The sequence below is a fragment of the Quercus robur genome, chromosome 12, assembly GCF_932294415.1.
Source record: "Quercus robur chromosome 12, dhQueRobu3.1, whole genome shotgun sequence".
In the NCBI taxonomy this organism is placed as follows: domain Eukaryota; kingdom Viridiplantae; phylum Streptophyta; class Magnoliopsida; order Fagales; family Fagaceae; genus Quercus; species Quercus robur.
The window spans coordinates 6050068-6073729 of record NC_065545.1 but is presented as its reverse complement, the minus strand read 5'-3'; the positions used below and the strand labels follow the sequence as shown (position 1 = coordinate 6073729).

The 23662-nt window shown below is 44.1% G+C and overlaps 3 protein-coding genes across 3 annotated transcripts; 1 reads left to right on the top strand and 2 right to left on the bottom strand.

The window, feature by feature from the left end:
• Positions 1 to 10221: 10221 nt before the first annotated feature.
• LOC126708060 (uncharacterized) lies at positions 10222 to 10608 on the bottom strand. Its single transcript, XM_050407881.1, has one exon. The coding sequence runs from the start codon at positions 10606 to 10608 to the stop codon at positions 10222 to 10224; it is 387 nt and encodes a 128-aa protein (XP_050263838.1).
• A 2588-nt stretch (positions 10609 to 13196) lies between these two features.
• On the top strand, positions 13197 to 16808 carry LOC126709632 (protein arginine N-methyltransferase 2). Its single transcript, XM_050409939.1, has 3 exons — positions 13197 to 13527; positions 14565 to 14960; positions 16259 to 16808. Exons 1-3 carry the CDS (start codon positions 13254 to 13256, stop codon positions 16570 to 16572), a joined length of 984 nt encoding a protein of 327 aa, XP_050265896.1. The 5' UTR covers positions 13197 to 13253; the 3' UTR covers positions 16573 to 16808.
• A 1144-nt stretch (positions 16809 to 17952) lies between these two features.
• On the bottom strand, positions 17953 to 20600 carry LOC126707904 (subtilisin-like protease SBT1.7). The gene has a single exon (XM_050407637.1). The coding sequence runs from the start codon at positions 20495 to 20497 to the stop codon at positions 18188 to 18190; it is 2310 nt and encodes a 769-aa protein (XP_050263594.1). The 5' UTR covers positions 20498 to 20600; the 3' UTR covers positions 17953 to 18187.
• Between the last annotated feature and the right edge of the window lie 3062 nt (positions 20601 to 23662).

Below are 23662 nucleotides of genomic sequence, written 5' to 3'. Positions count from 1 at the left end.
GAGTCATATCTGGGAAGGTCATGATATGCACGGGAACGTGAGTTGCCGAACATAATCGGTGAAAATGGAACCAAGTTCCAAGATCATAAATGCTGCACCGCCCTTTCACCTAAACAACCACTTTAACCTGATAATACTGGACCTTCAATAGCACTAACGGTGTCTGTAATCATGATCTCCCCACTAACTTTGGCTATAAATAGAAGAAAGCTGGGAGAAGAAGGGGTTCAGAAAAATTGAGAGAAAATAGTCAAGGAGAGAGTATCAACTGAGAATTGCTTTGAGTCTCTCTGCCGAGAACGACCCATTGTAGGAAATCCTTAAACCCACTACAAATAAATTGTGAGCCCAAGTGATCTAAGGCCCAGAATTCTTGTACTTGGTTCTTACAATTGGCGCCCACCGTGGGGCTCTCCTACGAAGCTGTGGTTCGAGTGAGACTCAAGCAAAGAAGATGTCTGAGGAGCGTTCAGGAGGGCACGATCTGAGCAATTCCGCAGGATCTTCTCAGGGATCGACGTGGAGGGAGAGAAGGCAGAAGCGGCTGGAGGATAGGGAGCATCCAAGAGGAGAGGAAAGGTCCGGATTGGGAGAAGGATCGGCCCAGACACACCGGACGATTTCAAACGTCTCTGCATATCGGCAACATGATGATAGAGACCGGGAGCTGGAGCGGTTGCGCAGATTGGTAATGGACTTGGAGCTGGAAGCAAGGGGTCGGCGCCACGAAAGGAACCACAACCCCCAACCCAGGAGGAACCGTGGCGAGGAAGGTTCCAGCCGATCTGTTACACAACAACACCGAGACCGATCACGTTCTCAAGAGTCACGTCGTCACTCCCGGGAGACGCGTCGTAGACGGGACCGTTCCCGGTCGCATGGATATGATAACCAAGGGTCAGAGTCGCCAGAGGAGCGGCGGCACCACAACGCCGCGATGGACGCTATGAGCAGGGCCTTGCGGATGGCAGCCCGGTCTCCATTCTCTGATGAGATTGAACGGGCACCCATGCCGAGCAGATTCACGCGTCCACCATTCAATTCCTACGAGGGGAGGACAGACCCCGTGGAGCATGTCAGTCATTACATCCACATGATGTCGTTGCATGCGCACAACGATGCATTGATGTGTAAAGTATTCCCCTCTAGTCTCGGCTCTACCGCACTGAGATGGTTCAATGGGTTGCGGAAAGGTTCTATACACAGCTTCGCCGAGCTGATTCAGGAGTTCGGCAGCAGGTTCGTAACATGCAGCCGAGTGCAACAACCGGTCGACGCGTTGCTTTCCATGAAAATGAGGGTCGGGGAAACCCTTCGGAGTTATGCCAGCCGATACTGGGAACTCTACAATGAGATTGGTGGGGGAAACGAGAAAATTGCGGCTAGCACCTTCAGGATGGGGCTCCCCGAGGATTCTGAACTGCGGGAGTCGCTGACAAGAAGACCCCCAGAGGATATGAGGCAACTGATGAGACGCATAGAGGAGTACAAACGCCTGGAGGATGACCGGCTGCAAAGCAGGGGGAAAGCCCCTTTTACGGGGAGATCTCGGCAAAGCATCTTGCCGCCAAAGCCGAAAAGGGACTTCAGAATGCAAGAACCAGAGGTGCAGATCGAAGGGGTTAATGTGTTGTTTAAAGAGCCCGTGCACAAGATACTGGAACGGATAAGGAACGAGCCATTCTTCAGATGGCCGAACAAAATGGGGGGCGACCCATCTCGAAGGAACCAAAGCCTATACTGCACTTATCACAGAGACAAGGGGCACACCAACGAGCAGTGTAGGGTGTTGAAAGATCATCTCAGGCAGTTAGTGAAGGCAGGGCACCTGAAAGAGTTTGTAGCAGATTCCACTGACCGGGAGACCAAGCAGGGCGCCCAACAGAAAAGGAATCCCCTTCCACCACCCCGGGGGGTAATCAACGTCATTCATGCCGCACCGAGAGGGGCAGCAGCGGCAAGGATGGTGATGACAGTGGCTTGCGCGGAGGGAGAATCATCCAAGAAGCAAAAGAGAGTTGGACGGCTAGACATCTCGTTCGGAGAAGATGATTTCGAAGGAACCATCCAACCTCACGACGACGCTTTGGTGGTGACAGCCCGGATAGGCGGATTCCTGGTGAAGAGGGTGATGATTGATCAAGGTAGCGGGGCTGACGTCATGTACCCGGACCTCTTCGAAGGGCTTGGGTTAAAAACCCAAGATTTGGCGAAGTATAACACGCCATTGGTCTCGTTTGACGGGAGAATTGTGATTCCCGAGGGGCAAATCTCTCTCCCAGTGGACATGGAGGGCAAGGAAGTTGTAGTTACGTTCATAGTAGTCTGATCATTCGCACCTTACACCGCAATCCTGGGGAGGCCGTGGATTCACGCCATGGGGGCTGTTCCGTCCACCCTTCATGTGAAAGTAAAATTTCCTACTGAGTACGGAGTTGTAGAGGTAAGGGGGAATCAGCAAGTGGCGAAGCAATGCCTCGTAGCCGCGGTCCAGTGGGAAAAGGAACAGCTCGGCCAAGCTGAGCACGCCGAGAAAGAGACTGCATAGCAATTACAGATACCCCAGGAAAATGGGGCGGACGTTGCCGAGGAGATGCTCAAGGTAAGAATTCTCCCAGATAGTGACAAATACTTCCAGATAGGTACAAGCATGAATGACCGGGAAAGGGTAGAGATGTTGTTGTTCCTGTTGCAGAACATAGATGTCTTCGCGTGGAACCTGTATGAAGTGCCCGGCGTAGACCCCGAGTTCATTGTTCACAAACTCAATGTGGACCCATCGTTTCCCCCGAAAAAGCAGAAGCCGAGAAGAGCATCAAAGGAACACGTCGATGCAGTAAACCTGGAGGTCCAGCGACTGAAGGAAGCCGGGGTCATAAAAGAAATATTCTTCCCGAGATGGCTAGCAAACACTGTCGTAGTGAAGAAGAAGAGCGGGAAATGGAGAGTTTGCGTGGACTTCACCGATCTAAACAGAGCGTGTCCCAAGGATCCATTCCCGATGCCCAAGATTGATCAGCTAGTGGATGCCACGTACGGACACCCGAGAATGAGTTTCCTCGACGCTTTCCAAGGCTACCACCAGATTGCCTTGGCGCCCGAGGACCGAGAGAAGACAGCATTTATATCCCCGAACGCAAACTATCACTACGAGGTCATGCCGTTTGGATTGAAGAATGCCGGGGCCACCTACCAGCGTATGATGACAAGGATGTTCCGGGAAAAAATTGGGTGCACGGTTGAAGTTTATATCGACGACATGGTAGTAAAAAGCAGAAAAGAGTCGCTGCATACTGAAGACCTTCGGGGAGTATTCGAGATACTACGGCGACACAGGCTGCGCCTCAATGCCGAAAAGTGCACTTTCGGAGTGGGGGCTGGCAAGTTCCTGGGTTATCTGATCTCCACTCGGGGAATAGAGGCTAACCCCGACCAAATAGAGGCCGTCAATCGCCTCAAACCACCGAGCAATCCTAAGGAGGTGCAAGTGCTCACCGGGATGTTGGCCGCCCTGAACCGATTTATCTCCAAGTTTGCCGATCGCTGCCGGCCATTCTATCAACTTCTGAAGAAGTGGAAGGGGTTTCAGTGGGACGAGAGCTGCGATGAAGCTTTTCGAGAACTAAAGGAATATTTGGCAAAGGCGCCGAGGTTGACGGCCCCGGAGCACGGGGAGGATCTGTTTATGTACCTTGCAGTCACCAATCATGCCGTAAGTGCTGTGTTACTAAGGGACCGGGGAGTGCAAATGCCGGTGTATTACGTGAGCAAGACCTTGGTCGACGCCGAGACAAGGTACCTGCCTCTTGAAAAGTTGGTTTTGGCCTTGGTACACGCCACGAGGAAGTTACCACACTACTTCCAGGCACACACAGTGTTCGTCCTCACCGAGTATCCATTGCAATCACTGTTGAAAAGATCCGATTTCACAGGACGAATTGCTAAATGGGGGACTCGGTTGGGATCGTTTGACATAAGATACCGACCTAGAAGCTCGGTGAAAGGGCAGGTTCTCGCTGATTTCATCGCGGAATTTACACCTAAGAGTGAAGGCAAGGTAATCTGTAGTGCGGAGATTCGCCCGTGGAGGTTATTTGTGGACGGCGCATCAAATGCTATGGGGGCTGGGGCTGGTATTGTCATAGTCACCCCTGAAGGTATGCGACTGGAACACTCCTTCAGATTGGGGTTCAAAGCCTCGAACAACGAAGCCGAATATGAAGCCCTGCTGGCCGGACTGAGGGCAGTATTGCATCTAGGCGCCAAGGACGTGGAAATCTACTCGGACTCTCGGCTGGTTGTTTGTCAGATCACTGGGGACTTCGAGGCTCGGGATCCCCGAATGAAAGCTTATCTAAGTACGGCAAAGCAAATTATCGGTCAGTTTGGAACGGTGAAGATATCCCAGGTAGCCCGGTCACAAAACAAGTATGCTGACTCTCTTGCCACGTTAGCCTCATCTGCTACCGAGGACACCCCGAGGCTTATCACGATTGAACTTGTAAGGGAGCCAAGCATCTGTGTGAAGACTGCTCTCGACCAGGCCGGAGTAGAGGTCGTGCAGGTGGCGGTGGCCGGATCATGCTGGATGAACCCGATCATAGACTTTCTTTCCAAAGATAAAGTTCCAGAGGATGAGGCCGAGGCCAACAAGATTCGACGAATGGCTCCCAGGTACTGGTTGTCTTCGGACCGAAAGTTGTACAGAAGGTCCTTCGCGGGCCCTTACCTCTTGTGCCTGCATCCTGAAAGAGTCAAGGAGCTTCTAACCGAGCTGCATGAAGGAGTATGCGGCGGTCATGCAGGGGGACGATCTTTAGCACACAGAGCAATGACGCAGGGGTTTTGGTGGCCACAGATGCAGAAGGACGCCGCCGAATACGTTCGGAGTTGCGAGCAATGTCAAAAGCACGCCCCAATGATCCATCAGTCGGCAGGACATCTAAATCCCGTCAGCAGCCCGTGGCCATTTGCACAATGGGGGATTGACATCCTCGGGCCGTTCCCCCGAGCAACGGGGAACCGCCGTTTTGTACTGGTGGCTGTGGATTACTTCACAAAGTGGGCTGAAGCTGAAGCCTTGGCCAATATTCGGGATACTGACGTGAAAAAATTTGTGTGGAAAAACATAGTTACAAGGTTTGGGGTGCCGAATTCACTAGTGACAAACAACGGGCTACAATTTGACAGCAACGCTTTCCGGACTTTTTGCAGCGAGCTCGGCATCAAGAACAAGTATTCAACCCCGGCATACCCCCAGAGTAACGGCCAAGCTGAAGCAGTAAACAAGACTATTTTGAACGGGCTCAAGAGAAGGTTGGATGGAGCGAAAGGAAGATGGCCAGAAGAACTACCCAGTGTTTTATGGGCCTACCGCACGACCCCCAGGAGATCCACGGGGGAAACCCCATTTTCTCTGGCATACGGCGCAGAAGCAGTGATACCAACCGAGGTGAGCTTATGCAGTGCACAGGTCGCCGGGTTTGACCCCGTACAGAACGCCGACCTTATGATGGAGCATTTGGATTGGCTAGAAGAGTGCAGGGAGGCCGCGACCGTACGTCTTGCCGAGTATCAGCAGAAGCTGGCGCAAAGGTACAACCGAAATGTAAAGACCAGGGAATTCAGTGCCGGGGAATTAGTGTTAAGAAGGGTAGTAGGGCACATGCGGGACATGGCTGCAGGAAAGCTTGCTCAGAGTTGGGAGGGACCATACAGAGTCACAGCCGTCGCAGGTGCAGGGGCCTACCACTTGGAGGACCTGGACGAGAGTTCGCTCCCCCGACCATGGAACGCCAACAACTTGAAGAAATTCTACGCGTAACCTTCGATGTAAGCCAAAACTTGTATTCTATTAAGATTAAGAGTATGATGAACTTTTTTTTCTGTGCTGTTTTTTGACCCTGTAACCACACCAAAAGAATCGCCAATAAATCCTAAGGACAGAAACCTGACCCTCGGCTCGATCAACATCGCTGAGCAGGTGAAAACCTTACGAATAAATCCTAGGGGCAGAAACCTGACCCTCGGCTCGATCAACATCGCCGAGCAGGTGAAAACCTTACGAATAAATCCTAAGGACAGAAACCTGACCCTCGGCTCGATCAATATCGCCGAGCAGGTGAAAACCTTACGAATAAATCCTAAGGGCAGAAACCTGACCCTCGGCTCGATCAATATCGCCGAGCAGGTGAAAACCTTACGAATAAAACCTAAGGACAGAAACCTGACCCTCGGCTCGATCAATGTCACCGAGCAGGTGAAAACCTTACGAGTAAATCTTAAGGACAGAAAACTGATCCTCGGCTCGATCAATATCGCCGAACATGTGAGAACCTTACAATCAAATTTATAAGGACAAAAGCACAATCCTCGGTTAAACCAAATCCTGATAAAAACCTAACCCTTTTTGCAAAAACTAAGTCCAATAGCGCTCTCAAATTTCCCACAGCGCCGCACAACAGGTTTTCGGGGGTACCATTCCATTAAGCGGCCATAGCACTGGTATAATTCAAGCAAAACACAAAACAAAGATAATTTCATTCAACAAATTGGAACGGAAGAAGAAAACAGACTACTAATTAAACAGGTAAAAGCAATTGTTCAATCACCACATCCCGGTGACATGGGCAAGTAAAACCGACAAACTAAAGCAATTGTTCAATCACCACATCCCGGTGACATAGGCAAATAAAAACAAAATAAAAATAAGCTAACAAGTAAAAATAAAATCAGCTGGGAGGTTGAGTCGGTGTTGGCACTTCCTGCTGGACGGTCAGAGGAAAAGGCTGGCCCTCACCAAGAAGCTCCTGCACGGTAGGTATGCTCGTGGCCTCCATATCCTCGGGCTCGGCATGAGAGTCGATTTGCTCAACCAACTCCCTCATACTGGCCGTCTCCTCCTCGTCAAAAGCAGCCGGGGCGTCTTGGACGGCAGGTACAGGGTTCGGAAATGGAATCTGGCCGGGGTCTCTCAGCGGCGAGTCTTCAGGAACTCCCATTGCCTGAAGAGCAGCAAACCACCCGGCCTCGAAACCCATATGCCGAGCCCGAGCCACCACCGGCTCTACGGAGTTCTCGGCGTCGGCAAAGCCTACGTCATACCACTTTTGCTCCGCGGCCGCCAAGCCTGCCCTGAGATCAGCTATCTCTTCGGCATGGGAAGTGTTAAGGCTGAGGGCTTCGCCTAGTTTGAGTTCCGTCTCATTTTGCCTGGCCAGGAGGTCTGCACACCTCTTTTCAGCCGATGCTCGGAACTTCTCCGCGGCAGCAGCCTTCTTCTCGGCAGCCTCAGCAATCTTTGCCTTTTCCTTAGCCGTTTTTACTGCTGACTCCCGCGCCCCCTTCTCGCGCTCATTTTCCTCATCAAGCTCCCGTGCCCGGGCAGCCACAATGTGAGCCAGTTGAGCGGCCTAGCAAGCACGAAGGTTAGCAAAGTGACAAAAGGAAATCTACATGGAGCAAGTAGACAAAAGAATTACCGCAATGGCGTGCCACTCTAACCGGCGCCCCACGGACTCCTCAGACCCATCATCAAAGGCGTGCACGTCCTCGGGAAGTTGGAGAGCACCGGCCAAGGTTTGGGCAATACGGCCGCCCTCGCCCTTATCCCACATCCGAACAGAGGCCGTCGATGGCAATGGCTTGCCGTCCAGAAGAAACTTTGGCTCCCACGCTGGAGCCACTTGGGAGGAGGACGCGCCCCCCGTGCCGGCTTCGGTTGGTGGCTCGCGGATAACAATTCCCCCTGTTGGTCGGGGAGGAGTCTGGACAGCGGCATCCCCCGAGCCTGTGGAATGTTGCTCGGTTACTTTCTGTTTCTTCCGGGCACGTCCGGACTGCGAGGGGGGAGGAGGTTGAGAAACTGGACCCCGACCCTGAGTAGGCGGGGGCTGGTTGGTCGGCCGGGCACCAGGCACGAACCTGTCAAGGGTCATTACTCTCCTTGCCACCATTCTTGCACCGGGCTGGATCGCTTTAGCTAGCAAGTTAGCCGCGTCTGTCACTTGCTGTTGATGCTCGGCGGGTGGATCCTCGGGATGGGGCTGCTCTTGGGCTTGGTCCCCTTGTTGTATGGCTTCGTGAGCTCTCTCTCTAAGGCGCCAAGATACCTGTTCCGCGGAATCGTCTCGCAGGGGAACTAGTTCGTCCGCGGCAGTGAACCGCCGACCAAATTCCCTCGCTTCCCCGGTTGTAAGCTTCGGCGGCAAGAAATTCACATACCGGACGTCTATGTACGATAGCAGGGGGCTGTCAACTATCAACGCCTGCTTGAAAGGCTGCCAAGTAGAGTAAACCGGTTCCACGCCGAGGATCAGGTGTGAGGCCCGGAGTTGCCCGTCCCAATGCACGTAGATCTCGGAACGGAGGACGAAGTTTAAGTCCCTGATGTGGACGGCTCTGAGGTCCTGAACAAACACTTTGCCGTCTGCAAAAGAACAGATAACGCATTAGCTTTTAACAATAAAAAATTTCTTTTACTCAAACAATTAAAAGAAGGGGATGGTACGAACCCACTTCACACCGTGTGAGGGGGCAAGGGATCTCCCCGGCAAACCAATTGCCGCGCACCCTGACGAACTCCCCGGCGGAGTTCCTGTTCGAATCGGGTAGGCACGATATCAGCCGTACCCGAGCATCCCTCGTCTTTAAGTAATAATTTGTGGATTTGCTCCCACAGAGGCTGTACATTTGGTTAATATCATGGTGGTCTAATTGTAAGTCAAAGGTATGGTTCAACTGGCCGACACAACTAACTACCCGGTAAAAATTGGGGGGAAGCTGGTCAGGGCACAGCCCATAGTAGGTGAGTGTGCTTATCAGGAGGGGATCTACCGGGAACCTAACCCCACCTTCTAAAATGGACATCAAAGGAAAGAAGGCTGTACCCTGCCCTCGGTGGAGTTCCATATCACTCTCATGGCAGTAAGCCACGTCCACGTCATTGGGAATACTAAATTTACTCCTAAAGGTGGCCAAAGCAGCCGGGGTATCTAGAAGGTAAGAATAACCCATCTACAAAGCCTAAAACTACAAGAATGAACTCAAAGAAACAAAGCTGAAGGAACAGGAAGGGGAAGAAAGACTTACTTTGGGTTCTAAGGAGGAAAAGAACGCTGAGCAAGCAAGCGCACAGAAATGTGGTCGGCAGAGAGTAGGCAATAAAGATCAGAGGCGAAGGAAAAATGGAATGATGTTTGGAGAATGACTATTTATAGAGCTAGAAGAAATGGGGAAAGAAGAAACGCTTAATCAAGCAATAAATGGGCACAGCCTACGAGCGACCCAACAAATGCCAAGCGTAACCGATTTGCGCGCCGCTTCGGTTCACGAACCGTCAGGCAATAATGACGACTGCGCCTGGCGCCGCGAAACGGCGCGTCTTTTGAGATGACTATTAATGAGAAGTGACAGCCAGAAGTCCCAGACTAGAAGATTCCCGAGGTCAAAAGGCCCAGGCAGCTCCTTGATTCTCCTCGGCGACCGAGTATGAATCAAGGGGGGGCTATTAACCTTGTGGTCGTGGGTTCGAGCCCCACGGTGGGCGCCAATTGTAAGAACCAAGTACAAGAATTCTGGGCCTTAGATCACTTGGGCTCATAATTTATTTGTAGTGGGTTTAAGGATTTCCTACAATGGGTCGTTCTCGGCAGAGAGACTCAAAGCAATTCTCAGTTGATACTCTCTCCTTGACTATTTTCTCTCAATTTTTCTGAACCCCTTCTTCTCCCAGCTTTCTTCTATTTATAGCCAAGGTTAGTGGGGAGATCATGATTACAATCACCGTTAGTGCTATTGAAGGTCCAGTATTATCAGGTTAAAGTGGTTGTTTAGGTGAAAGGGCGGTGCAGCATTTATGATCTTGGAACTTGGTTCCATTTTCACCGATTATGTTCGGCAACTCACGTTCCCGTGCATATCATGACCTTCCTGGATATGACTCATGCGCTCTACCGGGAAAGATTAACCGGTCAACCCCGGGAACTTAATACCCAAAACTTGTTTTTGCTCTAAGGCAGTTTCAAGAAGGGCATAAGGTAACTGGAACTTTCTGCTGGGCCTACGCCCAAGGCCGGTATGGGCTTGGGCCCGAGGCCTAGATGGGTCTGGGCCCAAGGCCAGTATGGGCTTTGGGAGCTCGGTGCCGTACATTTGTTCTATGAACATAGCTGGCTTTCCATACTTGGACGTTACATTTCTGACTCTGTATACCATCAATAATCATTTGAATAGAGATTGAGGGGGGAGGGGGGAACTACAGCCTGTCAGCGCATTTGTCACCCCTTGCGCATCTCCTTCTAGCACAATGTGCTTCAGCCCGAGGTCCCAAGCTAACAGCATTCCCTCTTCAAAGGCCTTAGCTTCCACTTCCAAAGCTCCCAGTGGTAAGTCCAACCTCTTGCTCATCGCTCCCATGATTTCGCCCCTTTCGTTTCTGATTACAATCCCAATGCCACAGTTGCCTGACTCTTTAAACACCGCCCCGTCCACGTTTACTTTATACCAACCTTCACTCGGAGGGTCCATCTTCCTATTCTCAGTGGGGCAGGTTGTTTTGGGGGCACCTAATTGCTCACTAAATTCCTCAACAAGAGCATTAGCTTCCATCACAATCCTTATCACTTCTTTGCACTTTCCTTCAAATTTTGCAGCATTCCTGTTCTTCCAAATGCACCACGCTATGCACGCCAGACACTCTAGCTCTCCTTCTTTTCAATCTTCCCAAAGCTTCCATACCACATCAATGAAGTTGCGGTGAGAGTGGCAGCCCCTCGGTAAAGATATCTTAGCTTCCTTCCATACCGCTTCTGCCATCCAGCAATCCTACAAGGCATGTCCCGATGATTCAACCATACCACGCAGCCCACACTCATCCCCCTTGGACACCTTCCGAAGACAAAGGCAAAAATCAGTAGGAAGAATATTCTTACAAGCCTTCCACATAAAGTGTCTAACTTTACTTGGGCACTTTAATCCCCAAATAGCCTTCCAAAATTCCTTTTTCTTATTCAGATTTGATTCCCCACTTCTTGCCCCTCTGCCTCTTCCTTCCACCAGCCACCCGTGTGCTACATGGTAGGCACTTTTCACCGTGAAATTACCTTTTTTGGTCCATGCCCAGACCAAGGCATCATCTGACAAACTTTGGCTTATTTGGATGCTCAAAATAGCCTCAGCTTCATGGGGTAAGAAGCTATTTTTCACAACACTAGTATTCCACCTCCTAAATTCTCGGTCTAGAAGAGTCTCCACTAGTTCATCTTCGAAGTTTTTAGGCCGAGGGCTTACTACCATGAACAAGTTAGGAATTGGAATCCACCTATCTGTCCATATCCTCGCTTTTCGCCCATTTCCAATACTCCATCTCAATCCACGATTAAGAACCCCCCTTGCAGCCACCAGACTTCTCCATGTGTATGATGGGTTTTTTCCTAACTGAGCCTCCAAAAAGTTAGAATCTGGAAAGTAGTTAGCTTTAAACACTCGATGAGCTAGGGAATCTGAATCTTGAGTGATCCTCCATCCCTGTTTTGCCAGCAATGCTAAATTAAATGCTTTGAAATCCTTGAAACCCATCCCACCTTCAGCCTTTGGTGTGCACATCTTCTCCAAAGCTATCCAAGCCAACTTCCTTTCCTTTTCACACTCACCCTACCAAAAGTTTCTCATCTTCGTGTTCAACTCATTGCACAAGGAATCAGGGAGTTTAAAGTAGTTCATTGTATACATTTGGGTGGCTTGGGCAACGGCCTTTATTAGGATTTCACAGCCTACTGTTGTCAATAGCTTTCCTTTCCATCTCACTATTTTTCGGCCAACCTGATCCAGGATGCGGTGGAATGCTTTCTTCTTTCCCTTCCCCACCAAAGGGGGCAACCCTAAGTATCGTTCATACTGATGGATAATTTGTGCCCCAAACATATCTTTCATTTCTTCTTTAACCTATGCGCTTGGGTTTTTGCTGAAAAAGAGAGAAGTCTTCTCTCTATTTAGCTTTTGCCCCGACTCCCTTTCATAAACCTCAATGATTTTTAAATGTCTAAGCCCTTCCTCCTTTGAAGCTTTGCAAAACACAATACAGTCGTCAACAAATAGTAAATGAGAGACCAAAGGAGCTCGCCTACACACCGCTATGCCTTTTTGGAATTCCCCCATTTTCATTCTTTCTAAGCATGGCCAAGAGGCCCTCAGCACACAATAGGAAAAGGTACGGTGATATCGGGTCCCCTTGCCTAAGCCCTCGAGTTGGCACGATCTTGCCCTTCGTTCACCATTTATAAGCACTGAGTATGAAACCATGGTCACACACATCATCATCAAGGATATTCGCCTATCTTGAAAACCCAATTTGCGCATCATTGCCTCCAAATACGCCCATTCTACCTGGTCATATGCCTTACTCATATCGAGTTTTATTGACATCAGCCCCTTTTTCCCTTTTCTCCTCTGATTTATACAATGCATGATTTCGAAAGCCACCAGAACGTTGTTTGTGATCTGCCTTCCTAGTACAATGGCGCTTTGGGCATCGCTACATGTGTGTTTTGACATGTGAGTAATGAGGTCTTTTATATGTAAAGTTTTGATTGCAAAGTTTTATTTATTTATTTTTTTTTTTTGGGAAATTATACTTATCCATCTTAAACTATACCATCGATTACACTTTACACTCCAACATCAAGTTTACTATTAACTTTGATAGAAAAATATGGCACCATATGAAAAGACTTAATTACCCCTCTTCTCAACCCCTTAAAAAAAATGAGAAATTACACTTTACTACCCTAAATTATACTCTAATTACACTTTGTACCTTAAACTTTGAATTTCTATCCGAGTTAACATCAAACTTAATGCTGGAGTGCAAAGTGTAACAAGGGTCATAATTTAAGGTGCAAATCGTACATTTGAAAAGTTTATAATGTAAAAGTTTAGGGTGGCAAAGTATAATTTTTTTTTCCATCGATGTGGGATTAGCTTTGCCTCGATTTTTCAAGAGAAAATTCTCATGAATGGTTCCACCAATTCTTGACAAATAAAAATTCATCTAAATTTTAAAGGATGTAGAGTTCATTTTTAGTGAAAAGGGTGGGAAAATAAAAATAAAAATAAAATCAGCAGGGGGTTTTCAATAATAAAAAAACCTCAGTGGAGGTAAGTCTAATTAACTTATTATTTATCCTTTGAAAGTGAAACTTTGTGCAGAGGGTTATAGTTTACGCTTTCATTAATTAGTTACTGTTGAGCTCGCCATGGAACAAGGGGAGCAACTATGCGAGGCCGCGAGGAGCGGCGACTTGGACAAGCTGAGAGCTCTAATAGACTCCGGTGCCGACGTGTCCTATTTCGACGGCGAAGGCCTCACTCCGCTCATGCACGCGGCCAAGCACGGCCACGCCGCCGTCGTCAAGACCCTTCTCGACGCCGGCGCGCCGTGGAACGCCCTCTCTCCCTCCAACCTCTCCGCCGGCGATTTCGCCATGGAAGCTTCCAACCAGGAAGCTTATGATATCCTCGTCAATGCTGGTACGCACTTTGCTACTCTCTCTAATGGTGCTCTAGAATTTTTCTTGTTAATTTTAAGAGGCAATGATTTATGCTACTATATGCTACCACTTTAGGCAGTGCTTACATTATAGTGAAAGTTTTATATCAATTAAATTTTTGGGTAACTTAGCTTATGTGCATTTCTAAATTGAATTCAAACATGTGTGGCTTCATTGGCTAATGCAGCACAAACATTGTTATCTTCCACCAACAACAATTAAATTCTGTTATGTAGTTTGTTGGTAAATGCAATGACATGGTTGTATCTAATTGGAGCCCATTGTTGCTTCTCTAGACAACTAGACAATGGATATATTTTGTTTTAGTTCAAAATAGACTTAGTCTCGCGAAGAGCCTTGTAGCTCAACTAGCACCTCATAGTGTTTCCAACGAAGATATTGAGGGTTCCAATCCCTCACCCCCATTGCTAGGAAGCACAAACACTTCATTTAGGGTGCCGTATCTGCATGCGTGTTCCATTCATGTCCTTTGTTTAAAAAAAAAATTGCAGAACACGGCCAGAACACAAGAACAAGAGGAATCAAATATTCTTTTACAGAACAAAAAGAGCATTCATGCTCTGAATAGTAATAGTGCATTTGAAAATTAAAAAATCTTTATTCTTGGTTTGTATTCTAATTTCTAAACATCCTTTAATAGTCATGGATTTTCTTTATTATCTATTATTACTCTTAATTTGATATATATATATATATATATATAACATTATATGAAAAAAAAAATGCTTTATAAATAATTATTAAATAGACGTGTTCTGCCGTACCCTTGTCCTATTTTTTCAAAAATTGATGCTATCGTACCCGCACCCGTACCCATGTCAGTGCTTCTTAGCCTCATTGTAACTTTCGAATTAGAAAACAGACTTAGTCTCTTTAATTATGTTTGTATACGAAGCTAATAAGCTTCAGCTCATATGTCACTTTTCCCCTCAGATAAACTTACCAAGAAAAAATTTAAGTAATACAAAATAAAAAAGTGTGTTTGCATATGAACAGGGATTCAAGCTGAATTGGTCCTAGGAACAATTGTGAGGAGAACAAATGAAAATGGTGATTTTGATGGAGCTTACCTGGAAGACAGGGTTACTTTTAGTGAGGATAAACTGATGGACTCTGATAGCAAGGCTGTCATGATGGCTTGGGAGAAACCATTGATGGAAGCTCATGCCAAAGCTGTTTGCTCAGGAGGTGGTCACATTCTGAACATTGGATTTGGAATGGGTCTTGTGGATACTGCCATTCAGCAATATGCACCTGTTACACACACTATTGTTGAGGCTCACCCTGAAGTTTATAAGCGTATGCTTCATACTGGTTGGGGCGATAAGGATAATGTAAAGATAATATTTGGCCGTTGGCAAGATGTTCTTTCTCAACTTGAATCTTATGATGGTAACTCCCGAATCTTAGTTGCCCTTTTGGCTTTATGCACATGCATCTTTATGTTTTATGTTTCATGAACTAGTGCACACTCATGTGCAAGTGTACACACACACATATGGAACAAAACACCACAACTACATTATTTTGGCTTTTCTCTTTATGAGATGATCTCAGTGCGATAAGCTGTGTATGCATGTTTTTTGTGTTGGAACTATATGTGCAATTCATATGAGGGCTGACTGGAATATTAAATTTAATAACTCCTGTTGAATTGTTTAATTTCCACTGTTCTTTTTTTACTAACTCATAGATCCTCAAAACATCAGTTGAATTGTTTAATTTTCACCTTTTCCATGTATTAATTATGATTTTTTCTGTACCAGCTAACATTTCCCCAATCAAGGTCTATTAATGAAAAATATAAGTTATGTAGAAATTTCATCAGCCTAACATATATTACTTGAGAGGAAATCTGTATCCATTCACCTGTATATATTCTTGATACTGGAGATAGGATTGGAGTAAGTTAAAGCTGTCAATTTGGAGGAATTGTAGGAGAAGATGAGATTGAAGCGAGGGCTTTCGATTAGGTGTGAGGGTAACAACATGCTGATTATATGAGAGAGAGAGAGATGATGTTTAAACTGGTGACTCAGAGGTCTTCAAAACATCAGCTGAATTCTTTAATCTTCACTATTTCCTTATACCAATTATGATTTTTTTCTGTACTAGTTAACATTTCCCCAATCAAGGTTTATCTATACAAAATATAAGTTACGCATAATTTTCATCAGCCTAACATGTATTACTGCAGAGGACATTTGTAGCTGTTCACTTGTATATATCCTTGATACTGGAGATGGGATTGGGGCAGAGAGAGAGAGAGAGGATGAGTGAACTGGCAGCTCAGTTTGTGAGGGGAAGGAAATAAACATCAATGTGTCTCTTAAGATTATATGGTATATATTCATTAAAAAAAAAAGATTATATGGGTATAATTTGGGTGCCAATGAATTGACTAAGCACACTCAATTGACAGTTGATTCATATACTTCAATGTATCTGAGATTACTCTGACTGGGGCATAATGAACTTGCATGAATTGAGACAGCTATTCATGTCTTGTAGTTGACTAAATTAATTCCACTTTAGTAAATCAGCAAGTCTATTTTCTTTGCTAGTAAGTTTTGAAATATGACATATTTTTTCCTGAATGAAAACACAATCATTGGTACAACTTGTATCCATATGACAAACCTGTATTGCCTTATGTTGATATGGTAACTCTCTAACATGTTGGCTTTCAGGTATTTTCTTTGATACTTATGGAGAGTATTATGAAGACTTGAGAGAGTTCCATCAACATCTTCCTATTTTATTGAAGCCTGGGGGAATCTACTCATTCTTCAATGGGCTTTGTGGAGGTAATGCTTTCTTCCATGTTGTCTACTGTCATTTAGTTTCTCTGGAACTTGAGAATTTGGGCTACTCCACACAGTTGATACCCTTGCCTGTTAAGGATTGCTTAGGAGAAGAAGTTTGGGAAGGTGTGAAACACAAATATTGGCAGCTTGATACGTATTACCTTCCTGTTTGTCAGTCAATGCAGGATTCTGAATGATGCTTGATTTTATTTTTTAAGGATAATTTGAGAAGTGCTTCTAACAAGTTACAAGTTAGTATCCTTTTTAATTAATGAAGTACTTATGTATTATTTTTTTTTAAAAAAAAGTTTCAGTATTCTTTGATGCTGTGTTATCCTTTTATTTATGAATTTGAAGGGTTAAAATCCTCTTAAAAATAATAGTCATGGAATTTTCTACATATTGGAAATATATGGCATCACATTTTTATTGATTTGAGCCTACGATGGCAATGAAACTTGAAACATCAGTTCAAGAATGTATTGGGATGTGGAATTTGCAGTGGAAACATAATTGATAAATTCATTTTGTATGTTCTTAGTAACCATGCAATTGCTCAAAGCTATAAAGAAACAGGAGACAATTGACCATGATCTTTAAACAGATAGGATATTTCTTCAAAGAAAACCCACATGCTTCCCTCAATTTCTTTATCAATTTCATCTAAAACCAGTGTTCTGCACTCTGAGTAGCAGGCATACAATAGACAATGCAATAAAACAGTAGCAACCGATCCCCCACACCTTAATATGTTTTTCCTTGATCGTTTGAGTTCCATGATAAGTATAAGGATTTGAAATAATACAAATTCCTCTTAAGTTGTTCTCGGTGAAAGAACCGCATAAGCATACTTTTTCTGGTTCAAAGTTAAATCTTTTCATTACGTTAGTTTGAGATGAAATTATTATAAAATAATAATAGAATTTGTATAGTATATCAGATTGTATTACATAGTGGCTGACAATAGCTTGCAAATTTAGTATGCATGCTTATAGCTATACTTACAGAAGTGGAAGGGGCACATGGCTTCATCGTGGGGAAAGCAGGTATTCCAATAATTGGTGTAGGATGATACCTGAAATGGTCTTTATGTTGTTCTATTGCCCGTAAAGTTTTTATTGCAATTTGAGGGTTTATTTATTTATTTATTTTTTTTGGGGGGGGGGGGGGGGGGGGGGGGTGGTGTTGTGGTTGCAATTTGGTTTAGAGAACCACGAGTACTAATAATAGCAAGCTTCCAACCAACCAAAGGACTTAAATATCCTACAAAAGCCAGGATAACAATAACCAGTTGGAAGGCCCATAATTAAATACTACAAGTTGTTTACGTGGTTTCACGTGCAGTAAAAGAGGTGATGTAGATGCCAGATGTACAAGACACCTCTCTAACTCAGTATTGGTTTTGTTACTATCCAGAGTGGGAAGCCATGACTGTAACGAAATAGCTTCCTTATTTACAATAGCAATTTCAGTAATCCTATTGTGGAAGTTGTTTGTAAATCACAAAATCAAGGTAAACTGCAAAACCAGTCTCTTTTTCTTCAATTTTGTGAACCATGATAGACAAGATGAGAGACTTCTAGAAATGTTACAACATAGTAATTCAATTTTAAATTCACAACCCAATCCCTTACAAGGTTTGCTGTACAATTATTTTCTCTAGATTCTTTCCTTACCTAGGTTTAACAGCATCTGGAGTAAGCCTGGGGGTGGAACATAAGAAAAAGGAAAACAACAAGACAAACTAAATCTTAATACAAGGAGGGTGAGCATCTTGCCATCTACACTTTGTTGCCACTTCAGAGCTCGTGATTATGTCCAGCTGAAAGCAATCGGGCTACCAACAATGTGTTTCCCATCCGACCATTTCAAATGGGCAAAGCTGGTTGTACCAGATGGCATAGAAATGGTATTGAAAGTAACTGTGTAACTCTTCTTCTCATTCTGTTCACTAAAAGTCAGTGATTCTGGCTCTACCAAGATCTTCACTGAGGGATCTTGTGATGACACAGAAACCTTATATGTTGCCGGAGTGCCCACGTTAGTCAGAGTCCTAGTATATTTAACAGATTTGCTAGGTGCACTGTTGCCGCCCCTTTCATCTGAAGTTGTGTTTAGAGGAACAGCAAAAGATGGGTAATTAAAATCTTCTAGGCTGTATTTTTTGCTTGAATCACAGGTGAAATTTAGGTTTGTGATGGACTTAATACCAGCTGGGCTGTAGTGTAAGGCACATAGGAAGTATAGGTAGTCATCAACTGTGACATCATATACAAGACCAGGATCAAGAGCTGCCGAAGGATTCACATGTCCAGCACCGTAGTCAAACGGTGTTGATGATTTTCCAGTAGCAACATCTTTTATGGTTTCCCCATCTGTGTATGCCGTATAAGCTGTGGTCATGAGGGCAGACCTAATGGCTGCAGGGCTCCAATCCTGGTGAACAGCCTTTAGGAATGCTGCTAACCCGCTAATATGAGGGCACGACATGGATGTTCCGGAAATGATATTGAAGCTCACATGCCTCTTGTCATCGTCCAACCCCGATGGTCCTACTGCACCTGTCCACCCAGCTAGGATATTGACTCCTGGTGCTATAAGGTCTGGTTTGAGTATTCCTGGAGTAAGCGGATTTGGACCTCTAGAACTGAATGCTGCAACCACTGGTGATGGTTGAACTCCTAATTTTGTGACTGCATGACCAATTGTAGCTGTGGGATTATTATCCGAGGAGATATAGGCCTTAATGGCATCGGCGGTGTTTTGTCCTAAAGCTGCTGTTGGCAACAGATGTGCATCAGCAACTAGCTCCTCACCATAAGAATCTGTGTTAGCTAATATCATCCCCACACCACCAGCATTTTTAACTACCAAACCCTTTTGCGTCCTAGAATTTAAGCCTCGATCACATACTACAATTTTTCCAGCAACTTTTCCTGAATTTAGACTCTCATTCAAGCACAGAGAACCATATGAAGAGTTGCTTACATTACCAGCATAAACAAGTGGTACTAGAGAATCTGATAACTGTTTCCCGTTATAGAGCGATACACCAGTGTAATTCTTCCCATTTCCAAGGCTAACTTCAACGGGGAAATCACGGTCCAGAGTTCCGGCACCAACAGTGGTTATCCAAGGCGCAACGTTGGTTAGGCTTTCTGGAGTTGGTCCACCATTTCCTGCCGAGCAAGATACTAGGATTCCATGGGATGTTGCTTTGAAAGCTCCGATGGCAACGATGTCTTTGTCATACGAGTTTATTCCTCCCCCAATAGACATGGATATAACATGGACTCCATCCTCAATAGCCTTCTCTATCGCTGCTGCTATATCTGAAGTGAAACATCCACCAAGCCAGCACACCTTGTATATGGCGACTCGGGCATGTGGAGCCATCCCACGAGCTGTCCCCAAAGCATAATTAAGGAGGTTAGCTCCTTCTACGGCTGACCCAGCTGCTGTGGTTGAGGTGTGAGTTCCATGGCCATCATCATCTCTAGGTGATTTCGATTCCTTCTGTGTATTAATATCTGTGTTTCTTGCTTCATACCCTTTTGAGAAAGACCTTGCACCAATAAGTTTGCGGTTACAGCTTGATGAATTGAAGTTATCGCCAACCTCACATTCACCTTTCCAGCCACTTGGTACGGGACCTAGTCCCGTGTCATCAAAGCTCTTTAACTCGGGCCATACACCTGTGTCTAATACTCCAATAATCACCTCGCTCGCTTGCTCGACTGTGGGGAAGAGAGTATCATCAGCTTTGTCTAATCCAAGAAATTTTGGCGACCGAGTTGTATGAAGCTCGTATCTCTCTTCAGGTAGGACAGCCAGAATTCCTGGTTGCTTTTCAAGTGACTCAGCTTCTTCAGCTGTTAGCTGTGTGGAGAAGCCGTGGATTATGGTGTCATAGGTGTAAAGCATGTCTGCTGAGTCTGATACTGACTCTAAAGATGCGGCATACCACTGAGAGTGGTCATTGAAACTTGACGGCATGTTGGTCTTGTCCATGCGAATTATGTAAGTCTGCTTTGATTGCTGGTTTTGCTCTTCTGCTACTGCGTATGTGTAGGAAAACATTAGAAATAGAATTAAAACCATCTGTAGAAGCCCGAAAGCCATAATCTTCGTCTTCTCGCGGTGTCTTTGTGAGACTGAGAAGCGAGTTTAGATTTTTTTCTGAAATGTAAAATGGAAGTGGTTATGGCGTAAATGCTTCTGTCTGTCATAGTTTGGATGCTTTTAACATGGGTTTTTTGACACGGACCGGAACTGCCAGGTGGGACCGGGTTAACATTTAACAGGACACCATTACAGGTTTTTAAAACCGCAAATAAATTTTTATAAATAAATTATTTTACAACATTTTAATTTTTATTTTAAAAAAGCTTTACAACATTTTTATAAATAAATTATTTTATAATTTTTTTGTTTTATATAAACTATTGTTGTAACAAATTTATAGTAATTTTTATCTCGGTCTAGTTCACCGTTCGTTGCTGCCGGACAAGCTATATAATTATGATCTTGATCTCTTTCGCCTAAAACCAAAGGAAAAGATGAAACTCAGTAGGCGTTACTGAGTTGTGAACTTTGGGTTTATTTTTATTACCCACACACCGCAAAATAAAACCAAGAAAAGAACGAAGGCTCTGGACTCTAGTCTCTAGGAACGAGTTAGTTTGGTTCGAGATATTTTACGAATTTACTCAAATATTTGATATACTCAAAAAAGACTAACTAAATAATATTATCATAATTAATAAATTGTAAAAAAATACATATCTTTAATCAACATATATATATATATATATATTTTTTGAGAGAGAGTTTCAACTTATGACGTCCGCTCCTAATGATAACTCTTTATCATTAGACCAAGACACCAATCAGTTTTTGGTGTAGGCGGGGATTGAACCCCAGATCTCTTATTCAACCATCAGATACTTTACCAGTTGAGTTAACTGGAACCCATATATATATATATATATATTAGGTTATCATTTCTCTAACACCCAATCTTACCCCAAAACTTTGAACCTCACAAAAAAAATTCTTTTTTGAACAATTTTATTTTTTATTTTTGGTTAAACGGTTTAGTTTTTTAAAACTGTGATTTGAAGAAGAAAATTTTCAGCATACTACTATACTTCGTTCTTACATAAATGTAGGTCTAATGTGCATGACACACATGTGAAACTCACATTTATGTAAGAGGTGCACAGTGCACTAAATAGTTTCGCATCGTTGAGGATATGTAATTATTCAATACTTATGGAATATAATATTGTGGTACTCCTTTATCTCATATAAATAATAAGTCCAACCATGTAAGTTAGCTTGATAATGAGCTAAGTTTGAGCTTATTATGAAGCTAAATTGCATGCTCAAGCTTAGTTTTTTTTTTTGGTTAACTTGTTCTTTTCACTAACATAGTAAACATAACGAATAAATTTTTTACCACTTCAAAATTAGTATTTAATAACTAATTTATAGATAAATAGATGCAATTCTACTACAAAATTGGTTATTTATATTACTAATTGTAGGGACACAATTATTTAACGACTCAAGAATGACATTGGGCTCGTATGTAAAGGGCCCTAACAATGTAATTTGTAGAGAGTGGACTTGAAAGGCTGGACCTTGGTCGCCGGACAGCGGTCTGGTCGTGATTTTTATGGAAGCTCATATGAAGATAGGTTTGGCCTGAATAGCTAAGCCTTACATCGATGTAGCTTGGAGGGTTCGAGGAGCATCATATCCTTCACATTCTCCTTTTCGTAGGATTTTTCTTATCCTCCTCCCTTGGGGGGGGGGGGGGGGGGGAACCCCTTCTCCCTTGACTTTCTTTCCCTTTTATACTAGTGTTTTCTTCCCCTTTAGTGTCCACGTGTAAGTTTTGCTTTTTGAGGTATAGACTTGTCCTATCAATCCATACATCCGAGTGGTTGGGGGTGGTTGGAAAAGGTTAAATAACATGGTCTGGAGTATGGGCCTGTCAGATTCAGGGCTCCATACTGCGGTGTTGGCAGCTTTATCCCTTGTCCTGCCCCTGTACTGAATTTGTCCTTTTCTTCAGGTGTTTTGTGAGGTGCTGAGCATAAGATCATCCTCGGCCATGTCCTTAGGCCTTTTTTGGGCTTTCATTACGCGTCCTCGACAATAGTTCTCCTCGGCTTAGGCCTTGGGCCCTAATGTAGAGTGGGCCTGGGCCACGAATTCTCTACCTCACACTAATAAATTATAAATAATAATATAATATCTTATAAACTTACAAAATTCAATTTCAAGTCTGTGTAATAAATTTTTATACATGTGTATATATATATATATATATAAACATAAAATTTATTATATACTTAATTGAGCATCATACTCATGAACTTGTTCACAAACACATTATGTTTAAGCCTCACTCGTTTAATAATGGTTTCTAAACTTGGCTTGATCTTGCCTCATTTGTTAAATAAATGCGAAAACCACATTTTCGTCCCTACATTTTCATGCGATTCTCATTTTGATCCCTATCTTTTATTTTCACCGCTTTTACTCCCTATTTAGAAAAACGTTTTCCATTTTAGTCCTTTCCGTTAGTGCCCTAACGACAAAGCCTTAGGTGGCAGACGGAACTATTAAAATATAATAAATTTTTTTATTTTGGCATTAAAAAATGACACATCAGAATATAAATTTAAAAAATTAGTTTATTAATTTTAACTAAAAAAAAATCAAAACAGAATTAAAAATCAAAATTCTCGTGAACTAAGATCTAAAATATTTTGAACAAGAACATTAACCCAGATTTAAGATCTCAAAATTAAAAACAAAATCACAAATAACTCAAAAAATAAGAACACAAGATTGAAGACCTAAAACCCATCTGATGATCAAACCCCAGCAATCCAAAACAACGATCCTGAACCAATCTCACTCTTCTCTCCCAAAACCACCACCGCCTCCACCGACTCTCACTTCCACGTCTTCTCTTGTTAAGCCCCAAAGCAAAACAAGAAGAACTCCCACAAACACACACGATTAGCCGAAACCCAGAAATACCATAGATTGGTTAAAAAAAAGATTTTAAAAAAAATCTAATGTGAGAGAGAGAGAGAGAGACCAAAAAAAAAAAAAAACCCAAATTGAGGACCCAAAATTTTCAAAACCCAAAGAATACAAACCAAGAAAATTAACACAAACCTAGAAATTTCAAGCACAAACACAAAAACACAAGAAAATCAAACCCAGAACACATGAGCACAAACCTAGAAAATCAAACACTCCCAC

Bases quoted from the DNA above. Each gene is read 5' to 3' on its own strand.
- LOC126708060 (XM_050407881.1), bottom strand. From the start codon at position 10,608: ATGGAAGCTAATGCTCTTGTTGAGGAATTTAGTGAGCAATTAGGTGCC.
- LOC126709632 (XM_050409939.1), top strand. From the start codon at position 13,254: ATGGAACAAGGGGAGCAACTATGCGAGGCCGCGAGGAGCGGCGACTTG. The intron at 13,528-14,564 runs GTACGCACTTTG...GCATATGAACAG, and splicing joins TGATATCCTCGTCAATGCTG to GGATTCAAGCTGAATTGGTC. The intron at 14,961-16,258 runs GTAACTCCCGAA...GTTGGCTTTCAG, and splicing joins TCAACTTGAATCTTATGATG to GTATTTTCTTTGATACTTAT.
- LOC126707904 (XM_050407637.1), bottom strand. From the start codon at position 20,497: ATGGCTTTCGGGCTTCTACAGATGGTTTTAATTCTATTTCTAATGTTT.